A 20,046-nucleotide genomic window follows, 5' to 3' on the forward strand; every position below is an offset into this window, starting at 1 on the left:
GGAAGTTTGCTTAAGAGCCAAAGTCCCTTATGCAAAAGAAAAGAAGGATAACAAACTTAAAGGATGGGATGACTTGGTGATGAATGACAACCAAACCCTTTAACTAAGCTAGATAATGCAATGCAAATAATGTTACTAAATACAATTTCAAATTAATTGTTCAAATAGATAGAAATAATGAAGAAAGAAATAGAAAAAAAAGAAGTCTATTAATGTGTAAGATCCTTGGCCACGAGATTTAAAAGTACATCTCTCTTTGAAATTGGAAACAATCGAGTTATCATTTAACCTCTTACATACAAAAATTGTAAGTAGTCTTTTTAAACATGGAGAAAGGGTGAAAAGATGAATGTCTTAACCCTAATTTAGAGTTTAGTTGGGGTCAAAATGTTGAATATCAAATTCTAGAAGGGTAAATCATATTGCAAAATTTTTCCACTAGCAAAATATAAATTTTATCTATAAAAAAGCGCACACAGAAATCATACAATCTCACACAGTTAACAACCACAAACCATAATTGACTCGGAAGGCATGACATTGTCAATGCTAGTGCTAGTGCTAGAGTGAGGAAGGATCCACACTAGAAAGCAACTCCAAATCAATAAAGCTTTTTGTTGTAGGCAATGCCTTATACATCCTTCCACTCTCACCACTATGATGTATATGAGATTATTCATAACACACACAATTAGAAAAAGAATGTTAATGTGGGAATAAATCTCAAGATAATGGAAATATGCAACCATGAGGCATAATATTCATTAAAAGAAAAATACTTTATAAAACATGACATCAACAATTTTAATATTAAAGTGAAAAAATATGTTATTATACCGAGTAAAGAGTTTACTGTATTAAAATATAACATTATGGTATCTATTGCTAATATTAAGGGTTTGAGTGGGCCTAATGGCTAAAAGCATATTTTTCCTCCAAAAAAGTCACAGGTTCAAAACTAGACAAATAAAATATATATACCTTGAATCCTTCGTAGAAAAAAAACATTTGACTTCACAAAACTTTTTTATAATTTGGTATAGTGACCCTTGTAGAAGAAAAACATTTTACTTCACAAAACTTATTCATAACCAAAAAAAACATTTTTATTCATAACAAATCAAGGTGTACTTACCTTGCAGAAGGAAAACATTTTACTCCACAAAACTTTTTGACGAAAGGTGAACATTTTACTTCACAAAATTAAAAAGAGATAATGAATGTGTTATACCAACTAACAAATCAACGAAACTCAGCTCATGTTTTAATTTGTTAGGGTGGACGAGAAATAATACACGTATATGCATCACGGCACGGACACGAGCGAGCGAGAGTTTTCCAATCTCTTAATGGCTGATGCCGATACAGCAAGCGGCCAAAGAAATGGGACCTCCACCGTCTGAATATGGTTTAAATTGTTTTGTTTTGTGGTCCCTTTACTCTGCGTCTCGTGCACGTCATTACAACCCATTCATTCAATCTCCCACGTGACCTCGCTCATTCATTCCATCTCCCACGTGATCTCGCTCTCAGTGAGCAAGTTATACTCTCGTTAGTCTCAAGTGATCAGGGATACGTTTTAGCCAAAACTCTATCTATAATAAAATTAGTGAGTAGAAGAAAGAGATAAACCTGTTTATAACTCTGCTAAAAGGCAAGTAGGGTTTAGACCCAAATATTTCACAGTTGATCATTGCATAACTTTAAAGCACATTTTGAGAGAAAAAGGAAGAAGTCTTTTGTTGCTTTGTTGATTTCAGAAAAGCATTTGACTCAGTTCCTAGGGATAAACTTTGGCAAAAAATGGAGGAACTTGGGGTTCCTAAACATTTGAGAGCAGCGGTGCATAAGTTGTATGAAGAGGGGAAAGTCAAAATTAAAACTTTAGCAGGCATTTCTGAAAGTTTTAGAAGTGATATCGGGGTCAAGTAAGGTTGTCCACTGTCTCCTACCCTTTTTGGTTTATATATCGACAAGCTTGAGGAGTGGTTAAATTCGCAAGGGGGTGATGGTATCTATTTGTGCAAGTTTGTTATAAGGTTTCTTTTGTATGCAGATGACCTTATTCTGATTGCTAAATCGGCCCTTGGTTTGCAAGAGCACTTACTATCCCTTGAGCATTTTTGTAGAAGTGTGGGGATGAAAAGTCAATATCAACAAAACGAAAGTAGTGGTCTTCTCTAAAAAAAGAAAACATAACCAGCGTAAGTTCTACTTTGAAGGCAACATTCTAGAAGAAGTTGCGGATTACAAATACCTCGAAATTGACTTGAACAAAAATCTAAGCTAGAATGGTTGTAGAAAGAAAAAAACTTTGGGAGGTTGGAAAGCGTTTTATGCTTTTCAAAATAGGTGTAGAGACGCAGAGTTACGGCACTGGAAGACCATTCAAACTCTTTTTGGGCTTCTAGTGATTCCGGTGATTCTCTATGGTTGTGAACTGTGGGCTAGCAGTACCTCCGACATGCAGTGGAGACAAATTGAGAAAATTCAGAAGCGTTTGATTACAAACAAATTTAAGATTAAAAGTGCAATTCCTTATGATATCTTGTTAAGTGAAACAGGGACTGCCCCTATTGAAGCAATTGCTATGGTGCGAGTCAAAAGGTATTTAAAAAAAAATTGAGCAAATCGAAGATGGTAGATGACCTAAGGTTGTTTTTAATGATAGATTGTGCAAGAGCAAAAAAACTTGGATGCAACAAAATAACAAATGGTTTAGTAAATGTGGTATTTGCTTGAACACGTGTTTCATAAACAACAAAGAGATAAATGCTTTTGTTATGGAAAAGTTCTACAAACGTACTTGGGATAAGGAGCTAGGAAGAAAGAAAAATTACTATATTGAAGTGTTTAATCCCACTCATAATCATCAACCAAAAGCATACATAGAGGCCAATATCTTTTGGAGAGCCAAAATTATTATTGCTCATTTAAGGACTAATTTTCATCAACTCCGTTGTGACACAGGGCGCTGGAAAAGGCCAAAGGATGTGTGAGAGGAAAGGGTATGCATTTTTTGTTCTTCCGGAAAGGTAGAAACAGAAAAACATTTCATTTTTCATTTTAGAATATGAAGCCTTCAAAGACAACAGATAAAATTATGCAGATACGCTGGCAACTAGCGCTTGGGATAATCTATTTAACGAGAAGTTGGGAACATTTATTGTGAAGCGTCACAGAAAAAGGACCAAATACATCAATCACATGAAGAAGCAATCTGTCCCATAAACTACCATAAACTATCTTTAACGTTATACACATTAAAATAATTGCTGTCTTTCTATATATCACAACAACAATTACAATTACAAACTGCATTCTTTCACTCTCCTCAATGGCGCTCTGCACATTTCCAGTGATATGCAAGGCTGCTGTATTGCACGACTTCTTATCCCTGCATTCCACACCTCTTAAGAATGGCCTCTGTATCGACCCAATTCCCCGTGGACCTGCGCAATTCTCTACATTGACGATGAATAACACTGCGTGGGGCCTTCTCAAATACAAAGCCATGGCTCAAAACGGCCAGCCTAATCGAAACTCCGCTGTCCTCGCCACTTCTACAAGAACGGAGATTGTTCTGTCACCGCGTTCTGCATCGGAGGTTGTGAGGGAGTTCTATTCTAGGATCAATAGCCATGAACCGGAGCTTGTTGGGGAGCTCATAGCAGAGAATTGCGTATATGATGATCTCGTTTTCCCGCAGCCATTTGTCGGCCGAAAGGTATGTCTCTCAGCTTACAGTCAACCCATTCACGAAGTTCAGTGGAAGAATATGAAATCATGAATTGGGTTCGACTATATTAAAATTGGAGGTCCTCTTGCGGCAATTGACTAGTCTGGTTTTTTGTTCATGTGGGAACCAGACCTATTCCCGTGTTCTTTTTCTTCTTGTAGTTATGAGAAAACAAATTATATTACCGAATTGCAAAAATAGATGATGTGCAGGTCGGAGATTGGTTCCCACATGCTCACTAGGTGCCCCATAGATTCCGAGACCCTACCATAGTTTAAAAGGACACGATCTTTGGCATCTATTTGAAATGCTGAGGCTTACGATCCTTCTACCTACTTTCGGCCATGCTTGCGGGGCAAACCTGCCACTTATATGAGTTTTGAATTCTGGCGGGGGTAAAACAATACCCTGCTTTAACCGACCCTGTTAACCTCTCGTGGCCACCCCAAGAACCTCTAAAAGACCTCCTTGCTACCTTCAAAAGTACATTTACAACAATTAAACAGAAGAAAAAAGACTCTTCCATCTAAAAACAGAGAAAAAACGCTGAAAGGCTGCAGCAAATAAAGCTGATTCACCAAGAAGAACTGCCCTCCACTGGGCAGGGCAAAAATGGAGGGAGATGCCAACAAGGACTCAGCAAATCCATAGTCCCAAAATATATGCTTGATGTGTTGCTGTCTCCCATACTGCACACAAAAAATTGTCCTGATAACTTGTCTTCATTAGGAAAAGCTTGAATAAGGACGAACCATCCAGTTACTCCGAGTATAAAGTCACTCATACATCTGCATATACATTGACTATTTTTAGTCACCGATCTTCTTCGTCATTTAATTTCCATCGGTGATTTACTTGGTCAGCAATTGAATGTCGCCTGATCTACCAATGAAGTGCATGCATATGATGTTGTAATTGGATTTGCTATTAGGCTGCATGCTTTCTTTCCAGCTGGCATCTTTACCATTTGAAGCTACCTTAAATCTATCTCATGGGTCAAAACTGAGACAATGTCTACGATAAGAGTTATTAGTTTACTACCTTGATAGATTCCCCCAATGGAAGCAATCGCCTCTCTGCTGGTCCCAAATATCTTAGCGTAAAAGCACACCCTTTGGCAATGTCTACGATAAGACTTATCAGTTTACTACCTAGATAGATTCCCCCAATGTAACCAATCTCATCTCTGTAGGTCCCAAATATCTTAGCGTAAAAGCACACCTTTTCTAGGAAGAAACTTTCCTTTGGTCTTAAATCCCTCCAGAAGATTTGAATCCCAAAATTAATATTAGAAAGGCATTTCTATAAAGATCTTGCTTAACACCCGTGCTCAACAATCGTTGGAGAAGATGACGAAATTTAGCACAAATTTGTGTTGCTAATGTATGCATAAAGCATCAAACGTCTATGAATACCCATGGCTCATCAGTCGTTGGAGATGTATAATGCTACTAAACTTCTCCTATGAAATTCTGGTCAAATCTCTCGCCTTGGATTTAAGCATGTCCTGCCTAAGATAGTGTGTCCAGAAAAACATGCTTCATCCAAGGTTGCTTCATTTTGGATAATGCATGTTACAGAACCATACCCAAAGGGCAGCAATCTGTTCCAAAAGCACGTTCCCTTGGGGTTTGTTTTAGCAGTGGTCCAGGGTGCATGCTCCCAAAATGATTCTGTCTTTTGAGTGTTCCTGGAAGACCGCTCCCAATGCTTTAAAAATCATCTATGTTCATTGTCCGAACTTCGATCGGGAACATACTCCCCCATGCTCCTACCTCACTCTCGGCCTTGCTGTCAAATGCTCCTGGTCACATTCCCTCAATGCTTCCGAATGCTCTCAGAGAATCCAAAAGATTTTCCCTTTTTTGCTTTTTTGTTTTTTAAAGACATTATGGGGCCTACGGGAAGGCCCAATTGGCACTTGAGGTCAGGGCAAAAGCTGAGGAAGTGTTAAACCCCTTCTTCGTCATGTTTGTTATTCCATTTCATCATTCCATGTATACAAGGCTCTAGGGTTCTGACAGAGGAGCTTGCTGGTTTCTGAGCAAAGCATATTGGTGAGAGCTTGGAAGAGATCGAAGGCTGCTATATTCACATTCCACTATTCTTAACAGTTAGAGAGTTGAAGAGGTGAGCTGAAACCCCATTATTTGGATTTTATTTTTATTTCTTTGTGTTGGTTTTTTTTTTTTTTTTTATGGATATGTTCTCTTCTATTCTTTACCATTTCTTCTTCTCCCTCATCCTATTGCAGGTTTGTCATCCAAGACTTGAAGAAAATGTTCTTCATTTGGTGTATGCTTCCATTTTTTATGCTTATGGTGTTAGTAGGGAATAGGCATGATAAGAAAGAATAGGATGATGTTCAGAATGACCGGACCCATTCTTTAAAAATGGTGAAGGTTTGGAAGGGGATGAAGGAAATGAAGGTCAAAGTGAGGATGAAGTTACAAACAAACTTGATTCAACAGCCTTATGGAAGTATGTGACAAAACTTGGTAAAGGAAAGAGGGCGAAACTACAAAATTTATGTACAAAAGTGATTGTCATGAGGGCAAACCTTGCACTGGTTCATATGCTTGCCTGGGGATGTATCTTTGTGGGACATCGCTGGCTGACAAGGCCACTGTTGGCGTAATTAAAGTTTGCCCCCTAATATCAAATGAAGAGAATATATCAAGGAAGGGGAAGCACACAAAATGTGTCCTAAAAGATAAATATTTCAATTTGATGCCACATAGGGAGTGTTTGACCATTCTAAATTTGCCACATTTAGTTCCCTTGATGCTAGTCACTAGTGGGGCCAAGGGCTCACATGTGGAGGAGGGAAGTACAAGTAGAACCATATCAAATCTCCTCGATGTTGATGGTAGGGATGATGTGGATGCAAAAGTCATAACTTTACCCTATTTATTTGGTATACCATTTAATGTTCTTCTCTCCCTCTATGCACATGCTATGGTTAAAGCCATCTGTAATGGCCTTAAAGAATACAATAGTTGTGGATATGAGAAAGATGGAACTATATTGCTAGATAAGGAAAAAGCTAAAGTCTAGAGAACTCTAGGGAGTGGATGGATAGCAAGGTTTTTGTTGTATTCGACGTTTGGACCAATGTTAAAAGGCAACATTTAATAAATGTTCTTGGTGCGTCGTTAGTGGTGCAATGTTCCTTGCAACCCATGACTCCTCATCATTTGTTGCATCTTATAAATTTGGAGACCTCCTATTAAAAATCATGGGTCATCCAATGTGATTCAAGTAATTACTGATAATGTAACCGATTGTAAGTGAGTTGGAAAAAATTATTGAGTAGGTACATCCTCACCTTTTTAGGTCTTGTTGTTTGGTTCACACGTTGAATTTTTTGATGCATGATACTGTGAAGCATAAATAGTGTGATTGGATCAATGCCTTGTAGGCTAATAATGTGGTGAATGATTCATAGGAGTAGTTGAGGATGCATAATACATCAGACGGAGATAGTGCTTCTATGGTGCAAGCTACCATTCTTGAATCCTCATTTTTGGTCACAAGTTAAGCATGTTTTGCATTTCACCAAGCCAATTCTTAACATGATTAGATTTTTTTTGTATTCAGGGTTATGTGATCCATAATCAATTAAGCAAAGTCTTTCGGTAGAAATCACATAAGAGAAATTTTTGGCCGATGATGAACCACACTTCTTGTTTCGAAAAGTTGGCCAAAAATTTCTCTTATGTGATTTCTACCCAAAGACTTTGCTTAAATGTTTAGATTTGCAGATTTAGATCAACTAATGATTATTAGCATATGAAGCCTTAAATAATCATGAAGTCAGAGAACAATACTTTATGAGTTGTAACTTGTCATCCTTATCCTTGATGATGTGTCATCCCTATTCTTGATGAGGAGTCATCCTTATCTTTTTATGAGTTGTCAATGTCTTGGCACTCAATGTGATTACATCCATGTACTATATATTGATATCATTGAATGAATATATTGTTGGGATGGCTAAAGCTTTTTTCCATCAGTTCTTGTGTCATGTCTCATTGAATAGTTTAACATGGTATCAAAGCCTCTTGAGTTTCAAAGGCCCGATAACTCCATGGTGGCAATTCATGGAAGGTGAGGTATGTAGCTCCTCGTGGTAGTGATCCATGAGAAATGTAACTTACGGTAAAGAGCATGCTAGTGCTGTTCTATGTAATGAGCTACAGTGGCTATAGTGATGACGTCGCAATGAGAATGATGGATATTGACTGTTATGGGCCTATTGAATAAGGGCAATAGTGAAGAAGAGAGAACCAACGTTGAAATACACACAATCCAAGGAGAACACGTTATTAAAGGGGAAATTCACTATTTTTGGAGTGTTTGTTGGTAAAATTAAGATTTCTCTTTCATTTTTATTTGTTTTCAGTGATTTTAGTTGCATTGGAAAATAGATTCAAAAGAGTACAGAAAAGTATTTTTATAATTTTCAAGATTCATTTTCGATTTCTAGATATTCATCTCGTAAAAACTGGATTATATGCAATCATTGGATATATAGTCATTAAATGTAGATTATAGTCATTATACACAACCAAATTAAGCATACTATGTAGCATTGGAAAGGTCTTTTAGAAATCTATCAAAGCCCTTTAAAGATTGACTAAAAAATCAACTCTAATGGAGAAAATCTCGCTGAAACAATTCACCCAAAATAGAAAAATGAACGTTACAAATGCAAATTGTGTTTTCCTTACTGTAGAACTATCTCTTTTTGAGATAACAATTATGGATAGGATGTTCAAGTGATTATTCAAATGGGTATTTTTCATTTTTTCAACTGAAGTCTTGATTAGTGAGATCATATCAATGAAATTTTGATGGTCTGCCAAAGCTATAGTAAAATAATTTCATGATTTGTAGATTGTATATAGATACGAGGCGATGTGAAGGTGTCTTTAAGATAGTGTCATTGAGATGTCTAATGGGTTATCTTTGTTAATTTTAGTCATTTGACTAAAAACAATTCAGGAAGGTTTTTGACAAAATCATTTGTTGTGTGTGTTTTTTTTTGTAAAATGAGTACAAAGAATTCCTGTAAAAGAAGGGAATCTTGCAAAATAGTTGAAGGCTTGGTTGCCAAACAATGTAAAATGTTTTGAAAAACAAAATTGTAAGTTTTTCGGTAAAAAATGTACGTGTCTTAAATATGCAATTAGATTCAAAGACAAAGGTTGCATAGCCTTATTGAAAAGGGGAAAAGAAGCCTAGTTGAGAGCTTTGCGTGTTACATATTTTAATGAAAAGTATCATTTTCTGGTGGTAGATATGTCCTAGATCTGTCCTATCATTGGAATAAAGGTGTTTAGGACATTTGTGCTTGTGTATGGTGCATGATTTTCTTGGATGCTTATTATGTTTTGTGTGTAGTATTTGACACTCAACTTTACTTTGGCAAACAAAACAAGCATACAATTGAAATTTGCATGCCCTCATTATGTGGATAAACAACAATGGTGCATATAATAGTTAAAAATATTTAAGTTCTCGCAAATTTAACGCTTTTGTGAATTTAAAAACGATTCGGTGACACATCTGTATTATGTGAAAATTGTAGTTCAAAGTTTCTCTTTAGTGAAGGTTGAGTCATTCATTTGTAATAAAGGTGGGAGTTGCAGAGGCTTTCAAAGTAAAATATCAGTTGTGACTAGTCAAAAAGACCCACCTCAAATTGAATAAGGAGGTCTTTTTTATCAAAGTCTAATCATATTAAAAGTACACCTTGGGGTGCATGATTGGTAGTACTCGACACCTTACAGTTTTTTGGTGACAGGTACAAGTAAGAATGACACTAACAAGTGAGTGTGACAATCACAAATTTAAAATGAGTAAAGAATGAAAGCATTTGCAAAATGACAATAATGAAATTAAAGAACTATAAGACTCCTTACATGATTTGTATAATTGGGTTATTGATCTTCACAAGAAAATTGATTTGAAGGATAAACTATTCAAATCACCTCACTAAAAGTAATTGAAAAGGAGCAGGAAATGTTAACAATGTGAATTGAGGACACGGTTGATGCAAATTGTGACATAAATGACCTAATGTAAATGGTTAATGCTGTTTTTGACACAAATGACCTAATGCAAATGGGTGATATAAATGCAACAAATATATGATTGATGATTCTTTAACTGGTTATGAGATGGAATCATTCATTAACAATGAATTGATGAAGAGAAGTATTGTTGAGATGAGTCACTAGCAGAATATGTCAAAGCATAGAGTGATATCAAAAGAAAATATAAGTGAATGCGAACTTGATTTCTTCGTGACGTCACAAAAAAAAACGTTCATGAACATCAACAAGCACAAAATGATCTCTCCAAACTTACTGTTAGACTTCGGGAAAATTGTAATTAAGTAGGAATCGACATGGTTTAGAATATGAAAAAGACATCAACTTTTATATTGTCGATTACTCTAAACCAATTCAGTTTGTGAGTGCCGGGACTCTTGCTAAAGATTCAGATTTTTTTGATGCAAGAGTTAATGGTTAATGATATAGTTAAGGATAAACACATTTGGGAAAGTCTTGAGTGCTAGCATTGTCATCGAGCTGGCCTTATGGAGACAGAGTGTTTTGATCTCCATCCTTGTCTTCATTGTGGGAACACAAATAATCTTTTAGATAAACGTTCAAAGAAGAAGAAAGTTAAAAAGCAAACAATTCATTATGGTTGGATAAGTTCTTAGTGATGGAATCTGTTGAGAAATATAGGGCAACATAGTTAGGGCTTCTTATTAAATTGATTTCTCTTTCACTTGACAATTTCTTGTGATTAGTTCTTATTTCTTCTTCGTTATTATTATGTTTATCATCAAGACAATTGCCAAAACTTCAAAGACAACGAGAGAACACAAGATGTAGGCACTCAGGCAGGGCAAAACCCCTAAGGAAGGGAAAACCTAGTCAAACTCTTCCTTAGTAGAATCAAAATCAAATTGAGACCATCCTAGACCCTTGACCTAAACCTCTCTCCATCCATCAAGTCAAGCCTTTTAGTTGGAGTAGTCTTCTTCCAAAACAGCTCTTCAAGAACAAGGGTTTCGACCCTTTATGTCATCTCTTATTTTTGTCTCCTGCAATCATAGAAACTTCGGCCCTGCACTACCTTTATTCCTCTTCATAGGTATTTCTTCTTTATTGCTTATACAAACTTCTTTTTTCAATAGAATTGTAGATTGAATGGTGCCTGTTACCGCTCAAACTAGCAGGGGACCTAAGGGGGATCCCTAAAGGGAAAATGCTAGGCCAAGGGCAACATATGGAGACTTGGCCCACTGTCACCTTAGCTAAGGCTCCCTTCTATTTACGGACTTTCACCGATGGGAGGAGATTCGATATGTATGGAGTCACTAATGAATGATAAGTCAATGGACATGAGTGACCCAAACCCTTTCCCAAAAAGTTTGAAGCATAGAGCTTGCTTGCTTTCTAAGCAAGGTACTATGTATTTCTAAAGAAAGGAAGAGAGGTTTTTGAGGGCTAGGTTTATGGGAATAGGCTTGTGAAGGAGTTCCCCAATCACTAAAATGCTTGTTAGAATTGGTATCTTGGATGGTTCTTGAAGAATACTCTTTTGAACAGTGTTACTTGGGAGCGGGAGCGAAAGCGGGGAGCGGGAGTGAAAACGGGAGCGGGAGCGACATTTTCAGAAGCTCCCGGTTTGGGAGCGAATCCCGGAGCGTTTTTTATATAATATATATATTTTTTATATTTTGATACATATATGTCAACAAAAACATGTAGATAATGAATTAGATATAAAAAACATATAAAAAAAAAAAAAAAAAACATAGATTGAACCATACAACAACAATCATCATCTAGAAGTTATAATCTTCATCAACCACGTCCACAAGTTAGTAACATAGTAACATACAACATATTGAGTCTCATGATTCATCAATCTTAAAGTTTCAGGCTTTCAAAATTCAATATATAACATTTATTATCATTGATCACCAATGTTGTACTTGTAAGCTAAGTGTAACCATTACAACAAATAATATCTAACATGAAATGAAATGTTATAAAATGAAATGAAATAAAACAACTTTCAACTTTCATGAAGCATCATATTCATAATTCATTACTAATGAGTTATAATTGCCAACTTCAAACTTAAATTGTCATATATTGTTTAAAAAAATATCATAATAATTATGAAAGAGTCAATAGTTATAAAAGCTACTAGAAACTAGAAAAGAGAAGTAAATCTATTATCTATTTCTTATGCTTGGGCCTGTTGCCACCACGAGAAATGTCTAATTTTTTAGTCTTGTTGGAAAATTAGGATCTTCGTCATTAATATCACCCTCTAAGCATTAATATCCAGAGGTATCTTTGTCATTACCTCTGTCTCTGTATAGGGATCTTTGTCATTAATATCACCCTCTAAGCATTAACATAAGATAGAACAAGCATAGCATGTCAAGTCAAGATTTTGTTTGAGTGATGCATACATTTTTAGGAGGTTCATGATAGAGGAGTTCGACAACCAATGTCACTAACATCAAGGTACATAGAGGGATTGGTGCTCTTGATTAAATACGAGTTCCATACCCTAATACATGACAAAATTCAATGGAAACATTGCAATCCCCCAATCCTGAAATTCTGAAAAACTGAGAAGTCTTGGATTTTGAATGAAATCTAAATTTCTACTTTCTCTATATGAAATCCAATGAGGCCGGAACCACTCTCAAACATCCTGAGTCATTTCATGGTAATGTTAAAAATTTAAGTAAAAGGATGAAAATGAATATTAAGGAGAATAGCATATCAATACTAGGGCCTAGACTTGATCATTAAACTGCCCCACTCAAAAATTATTTGTTTCTTTAAAAAAAAATTGCATTTCAAACATTACTACAAAAAAAAATTGCAAAAAAGGCAGGGAGCGAATTTTTTTTTAGGGAGCGCGCTTCCGACCTGCTCCCGAGTCACTCCCGCCCGGTGCGCGGATTGGGAGCGGGATCGAGGGGGGGGGCGCTCCCCCGCAACACTGCTTTTGAAGGAGCGGGACCACACGGGGCCAAGTGGACCTGGTCTAGGATATGAGGAAGGTATGAAGCAACCAATGATATTCTTACCCTAGACAAAGTGGGGAGAGGATCAAGAAAATAATTTCACTAGAAGAGGTTGTCTTGACCCTATGAGGTACTAGCCTTGGGGATGCCAGGGCAAGTTTTGATCCCGAAGCTAGGGCTTGACTTTTCTTCAGCTCCACAGTCAGAATGGCTTCAAAATTGGAGGAGGGGTAGAGGAAAGGCTAGTGTAGGAGACCCTAGGAGATAGAAATTTTTTGATGGCTAGCTTGCTGGGAAATTGATACCCTCGTCACCTCAATATGGCTAGTCTCGGAAGGATGTGAGAAAATGTAGATTTTAGTGACCACCCTTGGTAGATCAGTGCCTTAATATTTGGGAGAATGGAGTCTATGTTGAGTAAGAGTAGGATTTCTTGGTTCCCAGTCAAGGAGGCCTCAAGATCACTTCATTTGCCTTCTAGGTCAAGAAGAAGCAACCTTGCAACTTTTATACTTCGATGTGCAAGAGAAATGGCTTGTCAAGGTCAAATTTTACCCCTAGGAGATTTCGCTCCTATTACATGGCCATACATTGAAGGAAATGCTATAATAGAGACAAATTCTACAATATTAAGCAGTAAATGCATGCAACAATTATGCCCTAGAACAACGAAAATCCCAGTCCAACATATATGACAAAAGTAAACAAGAATAACATCAAAAGCATGTACTTACATGTAATAGAGTATATCCAGCCATTCACAATTGACAATAAAGAAGCTCCAAGAGAAGATAGACCAATATCCATACATCAAAACTCATCCATAAATCTCCAATTCATCCTTAGAAAAAGTGCGAAAATCTCAAGAGAGATAAGAGATCCAAACCAAAGTGATGATGAGAAAATGAGCTCATCTCACTTATATTTATATACAACTTAGGAGTTCGAATTAGCCTCCTTGGCTTACATAAGCCCCAAAAATAAAATATGTTCTAATAATTCAACTTTTGGTGACAAGCCCACCAAACTAGCTCAAAAATGAAAAAGCAAGCCTCTCAAGAGGTCAAATAATAATATATGCATGTCGTAGGGCCCTCTAAGAGGCCTAATGAGGTCCATGGGTGCCACAATGAAGAATAGGACCCTCAAAAGCAGTGGACAAGGGGTTGGCCCCTTGTAATAACTTGTGGTGCTCTAAATGACATGTGAGGGCACATAAGTGTCCTCATGGGTCTCCAAACAAATCGAAGATGCCTATAGATCGCCTGCAAGGGCTAGGATGATGGTGTAGGTGATGCCACATCATCGTGCAAGTCCTGGATCATCTGCCAAGTGTATGGTGTAGATCTAGGGCCAACTGGGCATGATGGATCAGGTGCATCCTCTTCGTCCATGCAGTGAACCATGAGTGATCTCTGAATGACCGTGGGGATCCATGGAGTGCAATTTGCTGCTATGGAGGCCCATGGCTCTCAACGCTCACCTTACATGTGCTAATGTAGCCCTCTGGAGGATTAGGACCCCATATAGGGAGACCAAACCCAAGATGGAAACCATCTGCAATCCTGCATAAGATCCAATGCATCCCCTAGTCTTCCAGTACAACAAGTCATTAGAGAAATCGAGTAAATGAGCTTACCAAATCATGGACCACAGGTGGGGACTTCATAATGGCGTGCCCTTCCATAATGGGTTGCGGGATGTGGCAATGTTTCTTAAACTCCAAATGCAGTTAACCAAGAACCCTATTAGGTGGTTTCTACTTCTAAAGGGGATAATATGTTCAAGGTACATCCTTCAAAAGGTGGTGGCATGTGACAGATAGGTGAATGAAGTAGGGGATGAGAAGGGGCAGCCCTGGGTCACATGCTAGGGTACAAGGATAGCTAATAAGAGGGAAGCCCATACTTGGGTCTATAATGTATAGGAGGGAGCAATCGTGGTACATGAGGTGTCCCGACCTTGATTTTTCCACCCTCCTTTTTATGCCTTTTGCCTTTTTATGATTTTCTTTGATTAACTGCTCGGGGCTCAAGAGGTTAGAGCATGATGTATAAGATATAGCAGTGAATCCCCCTTTTAAGGTGGGACAGTTCAACACCCACCAAGGGTTGGGACAATCATGGGCTCCTATATGATGAAGAAGGCTCATAGAACTTGTAGGAACTAGGGTGATGGCCATGATGATGGGGTAGAGCTCATGTTTTGGCTTTTGCCCACATGCTAAATGTATTTGTCTCGACCATCTTTTGCATTATGTGGTACATTTTCCTGTTGAATGTGGCCATATATGCTTTTATCTTTCTTTTCAGCTGCATCAACCTCCAGGCTTCATTCCAAGCCATGACCGAAGTTGTGGGCAAGGGGAAGGGGAAAGCTAACCCTATGCAGACCCAATGGAGAAATGTGGACCCAGGCAGGAGAAATGATGAATGAGGTAATAATGAATGGAAAGGGGGGTAATATAAGCAGATAACGGAGCGGGATTACGCAACCAAAATCAGGGTTTCCCGTGAAATACCATCGTTGGAACTAAATTGTCAGTAAAAGAGATCCCATAGGACTAGAATCCAAGGTTAATTCTTAAAAGGGGGCTAGGGGACAAAAGCATAGACCTAGCCCATTCTTTCGCCGAATCCCCCCATTAATCCATGCCCAGAAGTGTCCATGATAAGTAAACTACAATACTCAATTTCCAAATGACAAGGCATACCTTTAGATTCGGGAGGCCCACCTTCAAACATACGATCATGGCAGATGGGTGAGGGGCCACATGGCTGGCTCAGGGAGTGGAGAAATGGCACAATGAACTAGCTGGTGGTTGCAAGGGGCTGCTGGTTGTCTGTCGAGGACCGTCTCGGAGAAAAAATTCTCCTAGGGATATTACCCACAAAATGGTGGGTAACGTCTGGCTCCAATTGGGATGTGATCTCTCGAAGAAGTGGGGAAGCTACTCGAACGGGAGGTCACAAGAACTCTAGCAATCTCTTGGTTATCGTAGACCTATCACCTGCACATATAATAGATGGGAAAACACGGGGCAACATGCTTTCGCGACGTCTCATGATTGCACATGCTATATCTTAGGCCGTAAAACCAACATAAAATAAAATATGCATATTTTAATTCAGATGCATCTAATCTACCATGAGAAATATCATATGATCTCAGTTCTAATGTGAAAATAAACTTGCAATGAATCCTACCCTAACATGCATATAGTAAGGCTAATACTAAGTGTAATCATAAAGCAATGCAACCAACATATCATCACATCAATATACATATGCCCGCCAGTATGATTACTCATGTAGCAACCCCCAAATCGAATGTGGGCATAGTCACATGGCAGATGAAGTGGGAAAATATGATCTCCATCTAAGGCAAAGGGAAGTCCTAGGAGAAAGAAAATTGGTCAATCTAGAGGTCCCAGGGTTTCCTTCTAGGTACACAATGGTGGAATGAATGATCACTCTCAAAAACTCCTCATCACAACCATTGTTTGTAATATCATGCTTTGAGGATGTCACACGGTTGTGATGAGAAGGGAACGAAGGGTGAGAGAAAGAAGGAGTGCAACAAATAGGTCTCTCCATGTGATGGTCACGTCGGAGAAGGGAGGTCGCAGAGTGATCATAATCTTGAGGATGGGTCAAAGGGGATAAAGTATATTCAATGAAGAGTTCTTTCTTGACAACATATTCAGAAGGGGTAAAAGGGGCATGGTCACTCGAGGTCATATCAAAAGAGATGAGGGAATTACTTGAGAAAGACTCAAGGTGATGAACAAGAGGGAAAGGCAAAGGGGAGGGCGAAGTATCATATTCAACAGGATTTGCTTCCCCACAATCTAAAGGCTCAAGTGATTTGAATACATAGTCACAAGGTGGGTAGGTGGGAGCCTCATTACTTTCCTCATTATAAGCATCAAAGATTGGGCTTTTGTTAAAAGGAGAATCAATCACTTCCAATTGTCTTTCATGCAAGGGAAAATAATAAATCTCCTTCCCAAAGGTATTGATGGATATGTCATCGCAAGTAATGTCTGGGATAAAGGAAAAACAAATCTTAATCTCAGCTTCCTCGTCAGTATCATAAATGGAAGCACAATCAAATTGGGGCCCAACAATCTCCCATTTCTCCTTTTCAATGCAGAAATAATCTCCAATGTCATTTTCCAAGGAGCTCACGGGATAACCTTCCTCAAGGTTCTCAAAAGGAGAGTCACCAGGACTGATATCCTTTAGAAAGGTAAGGTCAGTCTCGACCTTACTTTCCATAACTTCATTTTCCTCAACACATGTGCTCTCAAAATCATCCTGCCTGTCCTGCAGCCCCAATGAGGACTCATCTTCCAGCTCATCATCGAGATCCATAGACCAATATCCATACATCAAAACTCATCCATAAATATCCAATTCATCCTTGGAAAAAGTGCGAAATTCTCAAGAGAGATAAGATATCCAAACCAAAGTGATGATGAGCAAATGAGCTCATCTCACTTGTATTTATATGCAACTTAGGAGTTTGAATTAGCCTCCTTGGCCTACATAAGCCCAAAAAATAAAATAATGTTCTAATAATTCAACTTTTGGTGACAAGCCCACCAAACTAGCTCAACAATGAAAAAGTAAGCCTCTCAAGAGGTCAAATAATAATCTATGCATGTCGTAGGGCCCTCTAAGAGGCGTAATGAGGTCTATGGGTGTCACAATGAAGAATACGACCCTCAAAAGCAGTGGACAAGGGGTTAGCCCCTTGTAATAACCTGTGGTGCTCCAAATGACATGTGGGGGCACACAAGTGTCCTCATGGGTCTCCAAACAAATCGAAGATGTGTGTATATCGCCTGCAAGGGCTAGGATGGTGGTGTAGGTGATGCCACATCATCGTGCAAGTCCTAGATCATTTACCAAGTGTATGGTGTAGATCTGGGGCCAACTGGGCATGATGGATTAGGTGCATCCTCCTCGTCCAATAAGTGAACCACGAGTGATCTTTGAATGGCTGTGGGGATCCATGGAGTGCAATCTGCTGCTGTGGAGGCACATGGCTTTCAATGCTCACCCTACATGTGCCAATGTAGCCCTCTAGAGGATTATGACCCCGTATAAGGAGATCAAACCCAAGATGGAAACCATCTGCAATCTTGCATAAGATCCAATGCGTCCCCCAACCTTCTAGTACAACAAGTTATTAGAGAAATTGAGTAAATGAGCTTATCAAATCATGGAACACAAGTGGGGACTTCATAATGGCCTACCCTTCCATAATAGGCTTTGGGATGTGCCAATGTCTCCTAAACTCCAAATGGGGTTAACCAAGTACCCTATTAGGTGGTTTCTACTTCTAAAGGGGAAGGTACATCCTTCAAAAGGTGGTGGCATGTGACAGATAGGTGAATGAAGTAGGCGATGAGAAGGGGCAGCCCCGGATCACATGCAGGGGTACAAGGGTAGCTAATAAGAGGGAAGCCCATACTTGGGTCTATAATGTATAGGAGGGAGCAATCGTGGTACATGAGGTGTCTCGACCTTGATTTTTCCACCCTTCTTTTTATGCCTTTTGCCCTTTTATGATTTTCTTTGATTAATTGCTTGGGGCTCAAGGGGTTAGAGCATGATGTATAAGATATAGTAGTGAATTTCCCCTTTTAAGGTGGGGCAGTTCATCGCCCATTAGGGGTTGGGACAATCATGGGCTCCTATATGATGAAGAAGGCTCATAGAACCTGTAGGAACCAGGGTGATGGCCATGATGATGGGGTAGAGCTCATGTATTGGCTTTTTCCCATGTGCTAAATGTATTTGTCCCGACCATCTTTTGCATTTTGTTGTACATTTTCTTGTTGAATGTGGTCATATATGCTTTTATCTTTCTTTTCAGCTACATTAACCTCCGGGCTTCATTATAGGCCATGACCCAAGTTGTGGGCAAGGGGGTGGGGCAAGCTAACCCTATGCAGACCCAGTGGAAGAATGTGGACCCAGGGGGGAGAAATGATGAATAGGGTAATAATGAATGGAAAGGCGGGTAATATAAGCGGATAAGGAAGGGGGACACGCGACCAAAATCGGGGTTTCGCGTGAAATACCATCTATGGAACCAAATATTCAGTAAAAGAGATCCCACGGGACTGGAATCCAATGTTAATTCCTAAAAGGGGGCTAGGGGACAAAAGCACAAACCTAGCCCATTCTTTCTGCAGAATCCCGCCATTAATCCATGCCCAGAAGTGTCCATGATAAGCAAACTACAATACTCAATTTCTAAATGACAAGGCATACCTTTAGATTCGGGAGGCCCACCTTCAAATATACGATCATGGAAGATGGGAGAGGGACCACATGGCTGGCTCAGGTGGCGGAGAAATGGCACAATGAACTAGCTGGTGGCTGCAAGGGGTTGGTGGCTAACAACTGAGGACGGACTCAGAGAAATTTTTTTCTTAGGGATATTACCCACAAAATTGTGGGTAATAATGGCGTCTTCAAGGTTGAATGCTTCTTTATATATAGTCTTCATAAGGTGGATGTGTCCCTTCATGAGGCCAACTAGACAACTGCTTGTGGCCGACTTCTTGTGTTTGATGTCGACTTCTTGTGATTGAGGTTGACTTGATGGTGGAGGGGTTAACATGACTAAAATAAATTTCTTTCTTTAATACAATGAACCCAAGAAGGGTCTTATACATCATGACATTGATTTTTGACATAAGACACAAACCCTAGAGCACACAATGGGTGCTTTTGACCTATTGACCATTGACCCAAGCATGAAACCCATGCTTTAATAAGTCAATAAAAACAATTCTTTTATAAATATATTTTTTTTTTCATGACTCAAATACAATTATGAAGACCGACACTAGATACATTCTTCAACACTCCCTCTTGACTAGGGAGGTATTCATAATTACATATATATAGAGGTACATGGAAGATCTCAAAATAGTATACTCTACGAAGAGTCACAACACATACAATGCTACAGATTAGATACTTAACCGAGGTATCTAATCTGGTTGACCAAGCTTCAACCACTCTAGGTACTATTAAACTTCCACTTTAACACCAACCCACGGATCTAGGTGCGTATCCAAGGTCAAAGCTCTAAGACCAACGCCACCCACCCTACTTTGGGATCTAGATATCATCACAGGCCGACTAGATGTCCCCCCAAGCATCTTGTCGCCCCAAGATGCTTCATCTCTCCTTATCAACTAAACCAG

The 20,046-nt window shown here is 38.8% G+C and overlaps 1 protein-coding gene across 1 annotated transcript in view; it reads left to right on the plus strand.

The window, feature by feature from the left end:
- The first annotated feature begins 3,289 nt into the window (after positions 1-3,289).
- Positions 3,290-20,046, plus strand: part of LOC149228954 (uncharacterized) — a 40,495-nt gene continuing 23,738 nt past the window's right edge. The window contains exon 1 of the mRNA XM_089378430.1: positions 3,290-3,727. Coding sequence (XP_089234556.1) covers positions 3,338-3,727 — 390 coding nt within the window. The 5' untranslated portion in view covers positions 3,290-3,337. The remainder of the gene's footprint in view (positions 3,728-20,046) is intronic.

The sequence above is a fragment of the Pinus tabuliformis genome, chromosome J (genome assembly GCF_031772625.1).
Source record: "Pinus tabuliformis cultivar Carrire ecotype Pingquan chromosome J, CPIR1, whole genome shotgun sequence".
Classification (NCBI taxonomy): domain Eukaryota; kingdom Viridiplantae; phylum Streptophyta; class Pinopsida; order Pinales; family Pinaceae; genus Pinus; species Pinus tabuliformis.